Source organism: Pocillopora damicornis, chromosome 10 (assembly GCF_964200805.1).
Source record: "Pocillopora damicornis chromosome 10, jaPocDami1.2, whole genome shotgun sequence".
Lineage (NCBI taxonomy): Eukaryota > Metazoa > Cnidaria > Anthozoa > Scleractinia > Pocilloporidae > Pocillopora > Pocillopora damicornis.
In genome coordinates this window covers 7,115,199-7,133,231 of record NC_142679.1, presented here as the reverse complement: position 1 = coordinate 7,133,231, position 18,033 = coordinate 7,115,199, and the positions used below count along the sequence as shown (strand labels likewise).

Here is an 18,033-nt window from a genome sequence, read left to right as displayed (position 1 = left end):
AATTATACCTGCTGTGCAGGCTATTAGAAAGTTATCTGTGTCTACATCTGCGAGTCAAATACACTGCTGTTATTAGTAGCTTTCAAAGTACTGACATGTGCTAAACCTTTTTGTTAAATAATAGTATGCTGTTGAGTTTGACAACATCCTACCATTTGTACTACCTCTTGCCACTTCATAGTCGCATCTTCAATCAACTCCTCCCCTGTTCCTTGAGCATAAACTTGTTAAAAAAACTACCCTTGCTTTCACATTGACAACAATTTACTAGCTGGTTAGGGCTATTGATTGTTTCATTTCACCAGGGCAACAAGCCCCAGTGAAATGAAACGTGTTTTGCCTCAAGGGTTTGAATCCAGCAGCAGTCATGTGTTGTGACTGTCTGGGTTAGGTATTTCTGAACAGGACTTGCTGGTAACAGGGACTTACACATTTACAGCCTGAGGGAATGTTTTCTCAAGACTCTGTTGCCAGACTTAGAATATGACATTTTCTTGAGGTGTCAACATTTCAGTCTTAATGACAGTCTCTTCTATTTCCTGAGGTATGACTCTACAGCAATTATGTTAATAGAATAAGAAAGATGATGAGTTATGACCTTGGTAAAGAAATCTCTGGTAAGCAAGGCTCATGAAAATAAAGCCTAACAGGAGTGCTTAATTTTTGCTATCTGTTCTAGGTCACCTGTGTTGACCTGATCTCTACCAATTATCACAAAAAAAGTATGTCAAACCAGTACGTTTGAAGACAAATGCAGGGTCTGATCTAGGAACATTAAAAATTTATAGTGTGCCCTACCCTTCCCCCCACCTGTAGCAACTACCCGCTTACACCGTAAACTATCATAAGTCAAGTTGTCGGCAAGACTCGGAGGTGATACTCGTTATAAAATAGAGAAATGTAATACCTGACAAGAACTGATGCTAACCCCCCCTCCCTTCCCCCCAACAACGAAAAATCTGACGCGGTGACGTTCCCCCGTTGTGCGTGACAGCACCCTCGTTTCCGCTTGAGCTCCACTCGCATGCGCACTCAAGTGGGAGAAGTCTCAAAATGCCCGGAAGTGTATCTCTTGGAGGAGTCATCGAGTATTTTTATCAAAACAGAAGCGATTGTTTTAAAAGAGACAAGGCAAGATGCTAGAGAAGCACAGGCACTTGTTGATTAAGTTTAGGGGAGAAATTGTGGAAGATTTATTAGTGGACGATGTGCTTCCTTACCTGCGGAGCAAGTTTGTGCTAGACTCTGAGGACGCTGAGGTCATTCGAAAGGAGCTTACTTCCCGAAGGCAAGCAGAAAAGCTTCTGGACATTCTTTCATCGAAAGGATACAACACATTTGATCACTTTTTCACCGTTCTTAAAGAGAAATACCAACATCTCGCGCAACTTTTATCGAGTGATGAGAGTAGCGAGGATGAAAACGGGTTTAATCATGTCACGGAAGATATCGACTTACCACTACAATGTAAGTATAAATCAAAGGTTTTTTTTACCTTTCTTTTTGTGGAAAAAGCCATTGGTGCTAGTTTCCTGTATAACTTTTTATTTCGACATTGGTGCAGATGGAACTCGTTTAATTCTGACAAAGATAAATTTCGTAACATAGCGAATTTGTTGTGTTCGATCCACCTTGGCCAAGGTACGTTTCTTACTGCTGGAGACAAGACATGGCCCATCAAACATGTTGTTTTACTTCCGCTGCATTTTTCATAACCCATTCTTTCTTTTGACTTCACGATTCTCAAGCAGTTACTCTAATGGATTGTTGAAGGGTAATGAATGGTGCTTGACCCAATATCACGAACATGTAAACATATGATTTTCTTTTTCCTAATATTGTCCTCATCTTTAGCATCATTATTAGACGTTTTGGTGTGTAGTATTGCTGAGAATTTTCATGACTTGTGTCGTATTTTGACGAGCCCTTAGGGTGAGTCAAAATACACACAACGATTTTTTTTCCTGCTAAGTCTTTCTACTCATTTCTCATAAGGCGAGAAAAGCAAACCAGACAGAGAAGCGTAGCGGGCGCAGCCGACTGGTTAATCAGTCTTTTTTACAGTACAAAATAACCAACTGTCCAAATAACCGTACAGTATCGCAGGATATTTGTGCTCTATTCGCGCGTTATTATTGCACTTCTTTGTGCAGTTGGATAATGAACATGTTTATTGTATTGATATTTTATCTCTTTTATCGAGCTGCATCCAGTAGAGTACAAATAACATGCGAATCCGGTACAAATATTCCGTTATTGCACAGTTATATGAACTATGTGACAGTTATGAGGATAATGAATAACTGATTAGATGCTTTGGTATGTTGTTTTGCTGAGTATTTTTGCTTGTTGTTTGTCTTTTGATTTGCCCTGTAGGCTTGTCAAAACATGGCACAACTTGGCTGACCTTTTAAAAGAGATATTTTTGCTAATTAACTAGACATCTTTAAATACTAGTTAGTGACAAGTCATGCAATGTACATCTCATTCCAGAGTCCAGACACTAACTCAGGGGCCCCCCTTGTTGTGGATTCTAAATTCTCCTATCCTAGGGGTTTAGCTGTGTGCCGATACTCTCAAACACTGCTTGTTTCAGAGGCTCTTGTTGGCAACCACCTTGCTGAGTTGCAAAGATTTACAACCGAAATTGTTTTTATTTCCATAGTGCAAATGATGACTCAGGACCATGCTAATCTCCTTATTGCCAACCGGGTGGAAATTGTTGAAGATCTCTTGGTTGATGATGTACTTAACTTTCTTCAGAGTAAAATGGTATTTGATGTTCATGATACTGAACTAATCAGAGCAGAAGTAACATCAAGAAGACAGGCAGGGAAGCTGCTAGACTTGTTGGAGACTAAAAATGATGCAGCCTTTTATCATTTCCGTAAGGCATTGGAAGAACCTTATCCTCACTTAGTGGAATATTTGCAAGAAAATGCTGCTGCTCCAAGGAAAGTATCAAAAGCTAAAGAGTTATCACAGAGAGGTGTGTAGCAAAAATTATACATCAATTAAAGGAGAAATATGCTCTGGAAACTATTAATTTTTGTGTCTACCACAAAAAAGTGTTTAAAATTAGGACACAGAATGTGCTTTGAGATTTACAACGGTAACCAGACCCCTTTGAAAATTGTCTTAAAATTTGACTAGGGACACATTCATTCTTTCTTAGTGCTGTGACTGATTGCCTGTCTCAAACCTCCATTTTCAATTTCATAGAGATCTATTTATCAATACTAGGCAATTTTACAGTTGTGTATATAGTTGCCAAGTGTTTGATTTGGAGTGAGGCTGTAGGTGACCTTGTTGTGATAGAGACCAGTTTCTAGTTAACTTAATAACAAAACAATTTACATTTGATAAGCAGCAAGGTTTGTATCATAACAAGGTCACCCTTAGCCTCACTCCTGTTCAAAGACATAGCAACCAAGCACACAACTGTAAAATGGACTATTAAGAAGACTACACCAGTGAGGCACAGTGGCCTTATGGTCAGTGCACTTGACTCCTGGTCAAAAGGTCTGGGTTCAAGACCTGGGTGGGTCAATGTGCTGTTTTCTTGGACAAGACACTAACCTTGTCGGTGCCTCTCTCCACCTGGGAGTATAAATGGGTACTGGAAAATTATCAGGAAAGCCTAATGATATTCTGGGGGATAAAACTGTGGTGGACTAACTTCCCATCCAGGGGGGGAAGCAGTAATACTCCTAGTCACTACGTGCAACTCTTTCACTAAATGTTCTTTACATTTTAGTTATTATAATTTTCTATCACTTTTTTTTGTTCACTTTGTTTTTGTTCAGTTGATAATGTCCTTCTAGAGGGTGGTGTGCCTCAGCAGCCAGCGATTTTTGCCCACAGGGGAAGAGATATTCACAAAATTCATGTAGCATTAAAGTCCCTAAAAGAGAGAGATGGCTGGGTTATTCTGCATGGAATGGCTGGCTGTGGAAAGACTGTATTAGCCTCTGAAGCTCTTAGAAGTGCTGTTGTCTTGGATGAGTGCTTCCCAGGTGGTGTTCACTGGATACGAATAGGCCCTGTAGATCAACCTAAACTTCTCATGCACATGCAAAATCTTTGTGCCAGACTTGATTCTGATCATAATCGACAACCTCCACGAAACACTGAAGAAGCTAAGGACAGGTTAAGGGTTCTCTTTGCGCACCAGCACCCTCGATCATTGCTAATTCTTGATGACCTTTGGGATTCCTGCGATGTGAAGTTCTTTGATGTCCGTTGTCGTATCATGGTTACCACTCGTGATGCAGCTATCACAGACATGGTGGGTGGATCGAAAGCTAAAGTTCACATTAGTGAGGGTTTTACGGAAGATGAATCACTTCAAATTTTGGCTGAGTGGACAAAGCAGCTGCCCAAGACAAACCTCCCAGCTGAGGCAAAAGAAATCTTTAAACTTACAAATGGTTCTCCCTTAGCAATAAGTATGATAGGTGCTCTGCTTCGAGATCATCCTACGAGATGGGAATATTATGTCAAACAACTGAAAAAGAAGAATGTCAGTAAGCTTAAACCACAGTTTGAGTATCAATATCCAACCTTGACAGAAGCAATTCGCATGAGCATCAATAACCTGCCTGATGAACTAAGGGGCATTTATGAAAGCTTCGCTGTGTTTCATGAAGATTGTAAAGTTCCTGCCCAGGTCCTCATTATACTGTGGAATGAGGAGGTATGGTACCCACAACTTGATTACAAGAAACACCTTTGCATGTCTTACTTTAGATACATCTGATAATCAGTTGGTTTATCTAGTGGTTGGTTAACAAGTCCATTTGTTATAATCCATAATTCAGTCAATCAGTGAATCAGTCAGTGAGCCAGTCAATCAGTCAGTCAGTCAGTCAATCAGAAAGTCAGTCAGTCAGTCAGACAGTCAGACAGGCAGTCAGTCAGACAGGTAGTCAGTCAGTCAGGCAGGCAGTCATTCAGTTTTTTACTCAGTCAGTTGGTCAGGCAGTTAGTCAGTCAGTCAGTCAGACAGGCAGTCAGTCAGTTAGACAGGCAGTCATTCAGTTTTTCAGTCAGTCAGTTGGTCAGTCAGTCAGTCAGTCAGTCTGGCAATCATTTAGTTATTCGGTCAGTCAGTCAGTTGGTCAGGCAGGCAGTCAGTCAGTCAGTTGGTCAGTCAGTCAGTCAGTCAGTCTGGCAATCATTTAATTATTCGGTCAGTCAGTCAGTTGGTCAGGCAGGCAGTCAGTCAGGCAGTCAGTTGGTCAGGCAGTCAGTCAGGCAGTCATTCAGCTATTAAGTCAGTCAGTCAGTCAATCAGTAAGTCAGTGAGCCGGTTAGTCAGCCAGTTGGTCAGTCAGTCAGCCAGCCAGTTGGTCAGTCAGTCAGCCAGTTAGTCAGTCAGTCAGCCAGTTGATCAGTCAGTCAGTCAGTCTGTCAGTCAGTCAGTCAGTCTGTCAGCCAGTTAGTCAGCCAGTTAGTCAGGCAGTCATTCAGTTATTGAGTCAGTCAGTTGGTCAGTCAGTCAGTCAGTTGGTCAGGCAGTCATTCAGTTATTCAGTCTGTCAGTTGGTCAATTAGTTAGTCACTCAGTTATTTGTCAGTCAATCAGTCGGTCGATCAGTCAGACAGTCAGTCAGTTGGTCAGCCAGTCAGGTTGTTAGTCAGTTAGTCAGTCAGTCAGTCAGTTAGGCAGTCATTCAATTATTCAGTTAGTCAGTAAGTCAGTCAGCTTTACTGTTTGTCTGTTTGACTTGCAATTAATTATTTCATTCCCCGGCTGCTTAGTCGGTTACTAATTATTAAAGCTTGATCAGCTCAGAAAGCTTTCTCATAAATGAAATAAATAATTTTACAGTTTGAAGTTGTGGAAGACTGGATGGAAGACTTGGTGAACAAATCCTTGGCGAGAAGAACAGTGGATTCAGAAGATGCAATTGGTACATGGTACACTGTGCATAACTTGCAGCTAACTTTCCTTCATGAACAGGCCACAAATCTGGAAGCTCTACACAAGAAGCTGGTGGATAGATACAGAAAGGTGTATAAAGGTAAGCTATTGGTAGGCTAATCTTTGGCAGAGCAGAGGTACATGATGCATATGACACAATGCCCCTAGAATGCATTCAATTGACTGTCGTAACATCAAAACTAAGCAAATTTCAACATCTTATCAAAAGAGGATTAACATTTCATGAGGTCAGTGAGGAGTTTCAGGGGGGTAGTTAGGGGGGAAGTCCTCTGGTGCAAACCCCGCCCTTTGTAAAAGATCCTATCTTCTTTCTGTTAAACTTTTTAGGAAACTTTAGTGAGATGAAAAATGATGGCTATATTCACCGGAATCTTTTGCGACACATGCTTAGAGCAGGTCTGATAGAAGAGGCACAGCAACTTATCACAGATCTAAAATGGCTGGCTGCTAAACTAGATGTCACTGGACCCGCTGATCTACTGAATGACTATTTAGCAGTCAAAGGACATGAAGACAGCAAGGTAACTACACAACACCATAAAGAATGTTTCAAATGACCAAAGAGTGGAAATTGATTTCATGGCTCTAGATCAAACAAAATTAGTCCAGCTCGTTCAAGGAGTGTTTATCAGTTGACTCTGCATGTTTTTCCCTTGTTTAACCTTAAATGTAAAATTTTCTCTCTAGGAACTGAAAGTCATCAATGATTTCCACCATTTTGTAAGTGTGAATGCCCATCGTTTTGTGGAGAAACCTCTTCCAGATTTAATCCAGATGGGTCTTAGTGAATCCAGAGACTCTGAAGTCTATAAACAGGCATATGACAAAGCCATTCAGCTGGGAGGGGATGGCAAGTTTTATCTTGATTGGAGGTGAGATATGCTTGTCCTGTTCCATAACAATGGGCTGAGTAAATTATCAATTTGTTGATATAATCAGCACACCAGCAATAAAATTGATGACAAGTTTAATTTGTAATGACTTAATCAAACTCTTCTACTTACAAGAAAGAGGTTTTTGCTGATTGAATGAAATGAACCTGCTAGAACTCCTTGCTCATCTTGATACAATTAATTACTGCAATCGCAACAAAATGTGCTCAATGCTTTCTTTATTTACAGAACTAACAACAGAATTTGAAAGGAGCTGAGCAATCATACTAACACAATTATTTGCCCCAGGCTCAATGAACATTGTTGAATAATCCCCTGGGCTTCATCTCAGGGATTATTCACAAATATTTACTTTGCCTTTGGCAAATAATTGTTAAATATACTCTCAAACAACTGTCATGCCCTGAAATACCAGTTAGATGCTGGTGGAAGACTGCCTTATTAGGAATTCTTTCTGTGCCTTCATTGAACTGACAACCAGTCTTGAAATAACTTAATCAACTGTTTCCATAGTAACCGTGCAGAAGAGTCTCAGGATACACTTCTCATAACAGTGAAAATCCACCAAGGAGCAGTGTACTGTTGCAGTTTTTCACAGGATGCGAGCAAAGTGGTGTCTTGTGGTGCTGACAAAACTGTAAAGGTATTGCACTTTGAATGACCTTACAATTTATTACTGAAACTAAATGAGATTTTTGGTTTCAACTGAAGCTAGTAACTCAATGTGCTTATTGGCATCCAGTAATTGCACATTTTTGAAGAAATGTGAAGTCTTTCGCTCTCTAATTAGTTGAAGAAGGAGATATTTCCAGTTCAGTAGATCAAACAAGCTTCAAAAGATTGTCAGTAAGGATAGCACTTTGAATTCCTTTTAGGTTTGGGAGAGTCAATCAGGCAAAGAGCTGCTGTCCATGATGGGCCATACTGATGTGGTATACTGCTGTGCATTCTCCACTAATGATGTCAGAATTGTTTCATGTTCTGCTGATCACAGAGTCAAGGTTTGTCCATTACTATGGCTAAGTTATTGACTGAAAGTATCTTGAATTTGTATTTTTTGTTTGGGCCCTTTGTCAAGAAATACTCTGATTCCAATGTTGAAAGGTTATTGTGCATAACAGATTATAGAGATGTGACTTTTCAATGTGGAACATATTTGCTACTCTCACTAGTATTCAATGAATGAGGATTTAGTAATGGCACCTCTTTTGTGAAAGTAATATGTAACTCAATCATGTGCAGAAAAGAGAGCAGTCTATCAATTCCTCTTTAGATTTGGGACAGCAGTAGCGGAAAAGAACTACTGACTTTCAGTGGCCACAACCAAGAAGTATTCAAGTGCATGTTTTCACCAGATGACAAGAAAGTTGTTTCCTGCTCTGCTGACAAGACTGTCAAGGTACTAATACTACTTTAAACCCTACACTCTAACATCAGTAGGCATATTCTCCATGCTGATTTTTTATACAATTCCTAAGGTGCTGACACCAAATTGCTCTCAAAATCATGTTATTACCTATACTAATTTAATTAAATAAATGTCCTTCCATTATAAACTTCTGGCCCTCTTGACACTGTTTACAAATTAAAGTAAATGATTGAATAAAAGGTTTGGCTAATTTTAAGATGGCTCAGAGTGTGGTTTTGTCAAACAGTGGCTAAACTTTGTTTAGATAGCTGGCCCGATAAGTTTATTTAATGAATTCACTTATACACACTTAGTGCACACTATACACTTCATTTAAAGAATGATTATTAGTAATTTAACTATTTTCATAGACCCACAGGTAGTCTAGACTGAATATAGGCGGGCTATGTTTTAACCAATAAATACAATATAATATATCAATTTGAAAATGAAAGGGTAACAAATCATTAAAAAACTAAGTAACACATCAGTAGATGGAGGCTTGTTTTACAACTCTTTGAGTTGATAAGTTAATAAATCAAAATTTATAAATGAAATTTAGGCTGTGATATGTTAATTAACAAATTTGACTTGTTTTATAATTTCCAGGACATAAATAAAAAGTAATGATTTATTGATTGATTGAGATTGGCTATGATTTTGCATCTGGACCCCATCACAGAGCAAGTAAAGCAAAACCAAAGCAATCCAGGATCACTTTTGTTACTGAATTTAAAACTGCACCTACTTAGACTTATTCTTTTAACCCTGTAACTCCCAGAAGTGATTAACTTGTAAATTCTCCTTTAAATGTCTATACATCATCCTGCAAACAGGTATTGAGAAACCTCCAACTTATCAGGTAGAAGTTATCATCTTGATCTAACACTAAACTCACACTAACTCATTTACAAGGAAACATGTAGCAGCTAGAGGGGAGAATTTACAATCAGATCTTGGGAGTTAATGTGTAGACCACCTTCAACTTTTGATCATTATTTGAATGGGTAAATATTTTATTGCATGGAAATTTCAGGTGTGGAGTTGTGAAGATGGCACAGAATATGTGAATTTCACTGGTCATGCAGATATTGTCCGCTGTTGTTGTTATTCTCCTGATGGTTCAAAAATTGTGTCTTGTTCTGATGACACTCTTGTGAAGGTATTGTGACACAAAATGATATTAACCCCAAATTTAATACCGTTTTAACCCTTTAGCAATCAGTAGAAACTCAGGGCGGAGGATGTTGCATGTACATTTTAGGGAAAACTTACTATAAATTAAATCAGTGGTGAGGATTTCTGAGGATGGTTTACAACATAATCAACCATGTTCAGATTTACAAGACGATGTGGTTTGTAATTTGTAAATTGGTGGCTGTGGGGAGTTTCAGATGTTTTGAGGGTCAGCCCCTCATCAGAGCTCTGACAGCTTTAGAGAGTATAAAATTTATAAAGTTCTATGTGAAGATTTCATGATGATGGTTGTTACTAAGGGTGCTCTGTAAGGTAGCAACAAATGTACCACATTCATTTTCAATCATTTGTAACATATGTGATAAATTGGACCTCTCACCTCCAGGTCTGGGATTCAACATCAGGACAAGAGTTGTTTACCCTTGAGGGAGGAACTACTAGTGCTGTGACATTTTGCTGTTTCAAACCGACTTCACACAGTATAGTTGGTGTTTCAGATACTGTTGCTAAGGTTAGAACACAAGAAAAGTAATTTTTCATGTCAGATTTGAGTGGCTTTTGTGAGGTTCTCATGATTTGAAACCAGAAAATGAAAAATTATTTCAATATGTCTTCAGCTCTCCAACTTGTTACAAATAAGATTTTAATTTTTCGAACCATAGTTTTCATTTTTTCCAATATTCTTTGGGAACTCAAACTTGAATTATGGAAAGGAAACTATTAAACATCTTTTTTTCCTTTGCATTTCCATTTTTATGTTGACCAAATTCCTGCAGTTCCAGGGTTACTTTTTATATCAAAATTGTAGAGTTCCCTTTGAAAAGGCAAACAAGATTTTAAATCTACTCACTGGGATTAACAAAATTATTTCTTTGCTAGATTTGGGACTCGAAAACTGGTGAAGAATTAAAGACCCTTTATGCATCTTCCACCCCTCTTTCACTGGCATATTCACAGGATGATAGTATTTTAGCGGTGGGTCTGTCAGACACAACTGTACAGGTAGGCTTTCAATCGCACATATTCATTTATGAACACGTCTTACAATTTCATGAGCCTCTTAAAATTTTTTTTGAAACTTTGATGGAATTCTTAAAATCCTTTATAAACCATATCAAACACAACTACACACACTTAACCCTTTGACTCCCAGAAGTGATTAACATGTAACTTCTCCCTATGATATCCAAACATTATTCAGCAAATAGGTTATGAGAATGCTCAAACTTATCAGGTAAAAGTTGTTATCTTGATCTAACGCTAAATTCTCACAACTAATTTAGAAGGAAATGTTTGGCAGCTTGAGGGGAGAATTAACAATCAGATCTTGGGAGTTAAAGGGTTATGTTTGACTTGTTTGGAATTATAAACATGATTATTGTAACAATCACATCTCAATTATGAGATATTTTGTCTGTGAAATCTCTGTCACCTATCACAGGTATGTTAACCAAAAGATTAATGTTATTTGTTCTCTTTGCAGCTGTGGAATACGGTCAATGAAGGAAGCATAGGTGTGTACCGAGGTCACTCTGGCTGGGTTCACTGTGTTGCCCTGTCACAGGATGCCAGCAAGTTGGTTTCATCCTCTGATGATGAAACTGTCAAGGTAAAGTACTACGAAGCTCAAAAATGCAGTATTTTTAAAGCTTAGTGTGATTTCTTAATCATCCTAAATTTTGATTTTTCTCTCAAATGTAGATCTGGAAAGTTGACAACACCAATGTTCAAGAGTGTATGAAACTCAGAATGGTGTTTGATGTGATGTTTAGAGGGGATTCCCTGACTATTGCCATTACAGACACATCCAACAGGCTGATGGTAAGTAGTAGCTGGTTACTGAAAAAGAATGGTAATTCTAAAAGTTGGAATGACGGAATGACAGAATGGTAGAATGGTGAAAAGTTGAAACAAATCCTAAAAGACAGAACTGTAAATAGTGCACACATCCTGCTGAAGGATAGAGGGTTGTCCAATACACCCAAACCGTTGCAAATTGTCAAAGGCAGTTGACAAATCGTCAAACCGGAAGTCGATTCGCTAAGTGATGTTGTATATACTGGAGGTCTGAGAAACCATCTTTTAGGACGTGAAAAGGCATACCGGAAGTCAATTTGCGAAAGACTTAGAAAATATTCCACAAGTGTCTGCGATAGGGGGTTGAAAATGTTGTTGAATCGACACAAATGAACTCGAATTGAACAACTTGTCACAATAAATGATGACCGGTCATACTGGATGTCGATTTGCAAGACACTGCAAATTGACGTCTGGTATGATGGATCATCATTTGCTGTGACAAGTTCGATTTGAGTTGAATCATGTTGAATCGTCAACATTTGCTACACTGTATAGTTTTTAATATTCTGATGATAGACTTCCGGTTGTTTCATGCTTTAAGAATGTGGAAGGTTCATGTTGTCATGTTCTCATACCATGCGACTCATTTTCACTCATTGCTCATGTGTGCACCCCTTGACTTCTGGTATGTTAATGCATAATTCAACTTCTGGCATGCCATGGTAATTTCCCATATTGCTCATGCCTCTCAACTTGTGGTATGTTAGTGCACGATTCAATATCTGGTGTGACGATTCATCAAGGACCGTAGATGAATTGCAACAGTTTGGGTGTATTGGACATGTATAAAAGGATAAAGACAGCCAGCCAATATGCAGTCAAAATACACATGAAAAGCATGCAGATGTAAACAATTTAGTTAAAAAGGCTCAATTGAATTTTTCTTTTATTGTGGTTATGGCTATAAATGAGAAACAAGCGCATTCCTCTGGATGCAGATCTTCAGTGTCACAATACACATTTTAAGCAAACTAACTAAAGATAACTTTTTGTGAATTGGTTTAATTTACACTGAAGGTAAACTCATTGGGGGGGGGGGGGGGGAAGGTTTGGTAAGCTTTTTTTTTAGATTGCACCCCCTTTTCCCCATTTTTTTAGATCTCACTCAGTCTGCTATGACATTGTACCAAAGGAAATTATTTGGCTGTCTTTATCCTTTGGCAGGGTGTGTATAATATTTATAGTTCCGTCTTTAGGATTTGGGGTGATTTCATGCCATTCTCTCTTTTATGATTTGGGGTAAATTTCCACCATTCTGATCATTCTGCCATTCTTTCATTCCTCTGTTTTGGTTTTAAGGTTCCTTGACATAGGTCATGATATTACACAGGTCCAATATAGATCTTACATAAGTCACACAGTATTGTTATGTGCGGTTGTAAGCAGTTGTACTATTTTTTGGTCCGTTTACTATGCTTTACCAAGCAGTGAGATTCTTCCTTTCCTGATGCTTGCAATGGGTAAAATCCAGCTAATTTTTTAAAGTTAAAGAATGTGGTTTGCTTCCTGACGTTGTGTGAAGTGACAAGAAATCTCTAAAACCTTTGTATTTTGTTACTATTATGCTGAGACTTATTAGAAATGATTTTTTACTTTTCCTTTTAGATATTTGAAGGTGAAAACACCAAACTGTTGTCACAAAGTGTAGTTAACCAAATAAAGATCACTAGCATTAGTTTTAACAGTGATGGAAGTCTAGTCGCTACTGGCTTTGATGATGGATGTGTGAAGGTAAGCATATTTGTACATGCAATGTTACTCTGATTCAGAGGTGACTAAACTGTAGATCCAAACTCAAAAGATTTAGCCATGAAGGTGTTTTATCAAGTTTGGTGCTTATCAATTTGAGATCACTTGACTGTAGAGTGCAGGATTCTGAAATATTTGCCTCCTTTCACCTTTTAGATTTTAGAGAAGTTAACATGCAAAACAATCCAAGAATTCAAAGACCATTGTGATCGCGTTAGGTGGTGTGCATTCAACAAGGGCTCTGAACTTTTAGTGTCAGTTTCAGAAGACAGCACTGCCAAGGTATACTTACAGCATTATATTTTTAGTTTGCTAATTTGTCACTTGAGTCCCCCAAGGATATCTTGCAATTGATAGCGGTAACTATGAAGCATTATGCAATTCAGTAGGGCATTGCTCTTAAAATTCCAGTTCCAAAGGAGCCAATATCTGTATTAACCCTTAACTCTGGGAAGAGGGTAAAGATAATACTCAGACTTATCAGGTTAAATTCATTTGTTATCTTGATCCAACACCTAATTCTTGTAACTAATTTACTAGGAATTTTGTGGCAGCTAAAGGAGGGAATGAACAGTCAGATCTTGAGAGTGAATGGGTTATATCAGTGGTACCAACAAATTTTAAATTAAAAGATTATTCTTGTTAATTGAACAATAATTTGCTCTACCAGTGGAGGTTTTCCTTCTTTAAATTCTTTGAGCAGCCTATTTTCTTCTGCCTTGTCTGTCATGTGAGTCAAAAATTGAATCCTCAACACAGTAATCATCAGTAAGTAAGCTTGTTCCTCTTCTTCCGAGTCATTAGGCCTGTAGTTGCACACATTTACATTACAATCTGACATTACTGTGCAATTCACTGAGTATCAGATTAGAATTGATTAACTGAAAATTTATCCCAAATGAAGGTTTACAACTGTGTGGAGGGTACTTTGGCATTCTCTTTGGAAGGTCATATTGCAAGGATACAGAGATGTATGTTCTTCCATCACAACCAACAGCTGGTGCTTACAGCTTCTCAGGATGGGTCTCTTAAGGTATTTTGTTATTAGGAAATAAATTCAATAGTCATATTGCTGTACAGTGAGGTTCCTAGATATTGTTGGCTTTCCTTTATTAAGAACTCTATTCTCATTCAGAGATGAAAATGTTTTGTTGTAACATTTTAGTAAAAATCATCATCATAACAAAGACTCGCGGCCAAAATTTTTTTTAAAGTTGCCATTTGGCATGCTTAATTGGTGAATGGTTTTTAGAAAATTTGTTCGTGAACTCACAGATAATTGGCTTCCACAGTTTTCCCTTGCCAAAACTACAATCTCACTAACTTTTCTCAAGCATAAAAAAAGGAAAGGAAATTCTGTGCAATTGGTTACCAGCTAATGTTAGCCTCAATTTACTTAAGATTTTGACCCTAAACACTGTGTAATCAAACTGTTACAGCCTGCTACATGAGTGCTAAACACAGGTCTTCCAATAAGTGCCTTTGGTAAAATCTAGTTGCAGTTTTTTTTTATTTGTTAGTCAAAAATGTTGCAGTCTGGAGCTCTGCCATCAACTTAGAAATCAGAGAGAGTGTTCTCACCATCACCCCAGCCCTGCTTTTTTTAACCCTTAAACTCCCATTAGTGACCAAGACGGAATTTCTCCTTACAATATCAGTACAATATCAAGCAGACTAGTGATGAGAATAAAGAAAAATATCAACAAGGGGATTATTAGTTGTTCCAATACTAAATTCTCCAAACTAACATCATAAGAATTGTATAGCAGACAGTAAGGAAAATTACTTATAAAATCTTTGGAGTGAAATGTTGGTCGCTGGATGAAGGCATTGTCTATCATGCATTGTTAAAAGTAATTCATTCATATCAAATTTAATGTGTCTCAATTCATTTTGTAGGTTTGGAATGTACAGAGTGGATCTCTACAGTTTTCATGCCAACACAGCAGTGAAGAGTATGTTCTCTCCTGTGATGTTTCTCAAGATGACAAGAAATTATTGTCAGCTTCAGTGGATAAATATGCTAAGGTAATCAAACCCTGTCACTTCCTTCTATTATTGGCAGGAAGGCATACAGGTAATTGTAACAAGTGAATTTTGATGTTGTGATCACTGATGAGGGCAAGCATGAATCAACTATAATGCATAGAAACTGAAAGCAAATAATTTTAGTATCTTAATTCAAAACAAAAGAGCCTCTAACTACTAGGACATAAAATTGTTTAACTGAGAAATGCAAACTTGAACAATTGTTACTAATAAGTTGTGTCCATTAGTGCCTTAGTCAAATACTTGTGTGGTCAGTGAATACCATTGTTGTGATTGAGCAGATTCCTGCAAATGTCAAAATATATCTAAAAAAAGTCTCTGTCTATTCAGTGTATTTTTTTCAGTACAATGTTAAGCTACATATGTTGCTCGCTATCTGTCAAAGAGTAGATAACGAGTAGCATTAAGCCAATCAAATAGCAGCATTTCTGATAGAATACTTTTAGGTTAACCATAATAAATGAAATAACTTTTTTCAATATGTGTTATATATTAATTAGGTTTGGGATTCTTCCACTGGAGAGCTTTGTTGCTCTTTTGGGCCACACCCTGATGTTGTGAGGTCTGCGTCATTTTCACAAGACAACAAGTTTATCTGCACAGGCTGCGATGATGGAACTGTCAGAGTGAGTTCTTGCATTTTGTAAAACAATACTATTACCATCTCTTGCAAACTTCTTAAAATATTTCATATGAAGCAGATTGTTTTAGAATATACATGGCAATGCAATATCTTCTTCTCATTTCATAGGTGTGGAATATGTGTAATGGTAAGAAAGAACTTGCTGTTTGCAGTAAACATGATGCTTGGGTTGCCAACTGTTGGTTTTCAAGCAACAGTGACCTGTTGGTATCTGTCAGCAACAATATAAAGGTACTTCACTGTAAACTTGATATTTTTGTTATTTATTAACTTTGATTCTATGTAGCAATCATATTATGAGCTCAATATGTTCACTGGGTGACAGCTGATGAGGGCACAGCCTGAATCAACTATCAAACGTCAAAATGAAGATAAATAATCTAATTATTTGAGTTTAAATTTATGAGTGGTTTGAAACCTCACAAGACAGGCTCATGTAATTGTGGGGTTTAGTTTACAACCGCACAATGTAAATCAACCCTTTAAGCCCAAAGAGTGAGTGGTGTCTTCCTTCTCCTTACATTATCACTGTTGAATCAAACATTAAGGTCGTGAGAATAAGGGACATGATCACCCATAAGGGAAGCTCTTGATTATTAAACAAATTCTCTTTGTAGGCACCGTAGGAAAAGTATGGAGAAAAGTATGGAGAATATGCATACTCGACTTACACATTTGTTTTAAAAATCTGCATTAGTTTTGATGTTAGGTTGCTTACTATCTATCTCAGACTACAAGTATCACAGAGAAGCGAGTAGCAAGTAGCATGGCAAATCAATTTGCTGCATGTTTGATAGAATGCCTATAAATTAATACTAATAAAACTTAGTTGGTTAGATTGTGGGAATTTTTGAAAATTTAAATTTCAATGATTATTTTTATGGTTCAATTCTGTTCCATTCTTCTCACCCTTTCCCACAGATTAATTCCAAAAACTCACTTTCTATTCCTTCTCTTTTAATTTAGTGGTGGAAAAGAGATGGAACACTCTGTCAACAATTTAACCTCAAAGGAACCCAAGCCAAAAGTATCTACGTCTCTCCAGACTTCTCCACATTTGTATCAGTGGACAACATAGGGACAATTTATGTACTGAAAAGAATCACATAAGAGCTGACTAGATACCTGTTACAACTTCCAGCAAGTGAACCAAGGTAGCGCAGTGGTACAGAATGGACAGATTTTGCACTTCAGGGAAATTAGATTGACTGTAAATCTTTTCGTTGTTGATGTATGCCTGTGGATGTTGAAAGTGGTATGCAAGTAACAGAGTCTGGTCTCAAACTGACTTTTTGAGATCCAAAAAAAATCTGAGGTTATAAGAACATTTTTGAAGAGATTTAGGTTGCACCTAACTGTAATAGATCTGTATCTATTGCTTATAATGTTATTGTTTAGAGAATTCAGATTTGTTTCAATGTTTTCAAAACATGATTCTATTCCTCATGGGAACTCAGAATTTTTTTCTTTGTCTCATGCTTATGACAAGGTGATAAAACATCTTTCTCTATTTCTTAACCGAGCTTAAAACTTGCCATTTTTCTTATTCTATCAACAATAATTCTATTCATAAGGCCATTGCATGTAACTTTGTTAGAAGTTTACACCACAAAACTTAGTCAGTGCATTCAGGTTAGGGTTAGTTTTAAAAGTCAGTATTAGTTTTGATTTAAAATTAATGCTGTCTGCGTTTCAGGCACCAGATGGTGAGGTGTTTGTAAAATCTTGATGATAGTTTTGCTAGTATGCTAGCAAAGTTCAGACTTTTCAAATTGCAGAATGACAGAATTAATGTAAGGCTACAAGATAAATCAGATAGAATAGACATTGGAAACTCCTTTGCATTCTTAGCCAAGTTCTACTTTTTTGTAAAATAACTACCAAAAGCCTAAGTTTGCCTTTATCAAGCTGAAAAATAGAGGTGGCAAAATCAAAGCAAAAAGAAATTTACAATAATATACTTAAGAATTTCAGGAAAAAAGCATATACCAGTAAATGAAAAATTAGTGTTGGAAGATCCCCTTTAGCTTAAATATTTTTTTTAAGGACGGCATGTGCGGTTTTGATCCTTGTACTTCTACTGGTCTCTTTTTTACGCTTGAAGCTTTCAAACTGTTGCACTCATAAATTCTGCAATAATTTTTTTGTACAAGCAAATGCCATTGCTCTCACTTTGTTGCCATGTTAAATTGCACTTACCAATGAGAGGTGTATGCATTGTTTCATTTCATACAATCTGCACCATAAAACTGCTTAAGTTAAAATAAATTTTTAGAGAATGTTATTG

The 18,033-nt window shown here is 37.4% G+C and overlaps 1 protein-coding gene across 1 annotated transcript; it reads left to right on the top strand.

Annotated features, from left to right (window-relative positions):
* The first annotated feature begins 1,018 nt into the window (after positions 1 to 1,018).
* Positions 1,019 to 18,030, top strand: LOC113670324 (apoptotic protease-activating factor 1). Its single transcript, XM_089183757.1, has 21 exons — positions 1,019 to 1,467; positions 2,666 to 2,989; positions 3,807 to 4,696; positions 5,834 to 6,026; positions 6,275 to 6,468; positions 6,635 to 6,819; positions 7,354 to 7,483; positions 7,716 to 7,841; positions 8,114 to 8,239; positions 9,285 to 9,410; positions 9,831 to 9,956; positions 10,325 to 10,447; positions 10,929 to 11,054; positions 11,147 to 11,266; positions 12,911 to 13,036; positions 13,211 to 13,336; positions 13,959 to 14,087; positions 14,954 to 15,082; positions 15,604 to 15,729; positions 15,855 to 15,977; positions 16,713 to 18,030. The coding sequence occupies exons 1-21, from the start codon at positions 1,137 to 1,139 to the stop codon at positions 16,854 to 16,856; spliced, it is 4,023 nt and encodes a 1,340-aa protein (XP_089039883.1). The 5' UTR covers positions 1,019 to 1,136; the 3' UTR covers positions 16,857 to 18,030.
* The last annotated feature ends 3 nt before the right edge of the window (positions 18,031 to 18,033 follow it).

Coding starts and splice junctions, on each gene's coding strand:
- LOC113670324 (XM_089183757.1), top strand. CDS start 1,137: ATGCTAGAGAAGCACAGGCACTTGTTGATTAAGTTTAGGGGAGAAATT. Junction 11,267..12,910: donor ACACATCCAACAGGCTGATG/GTAAGTAGTAGC, acceptor TTTTCCTTTTAG/ATATTTGAAGGTGAAAACAC. Junction 13,037..13,210: donor TTGATGATGGATGTGTGAAG/GTAAGCATATTT, acceptor TTCACCTTTTAG/ATTTTAGAGAAGTTAACATG.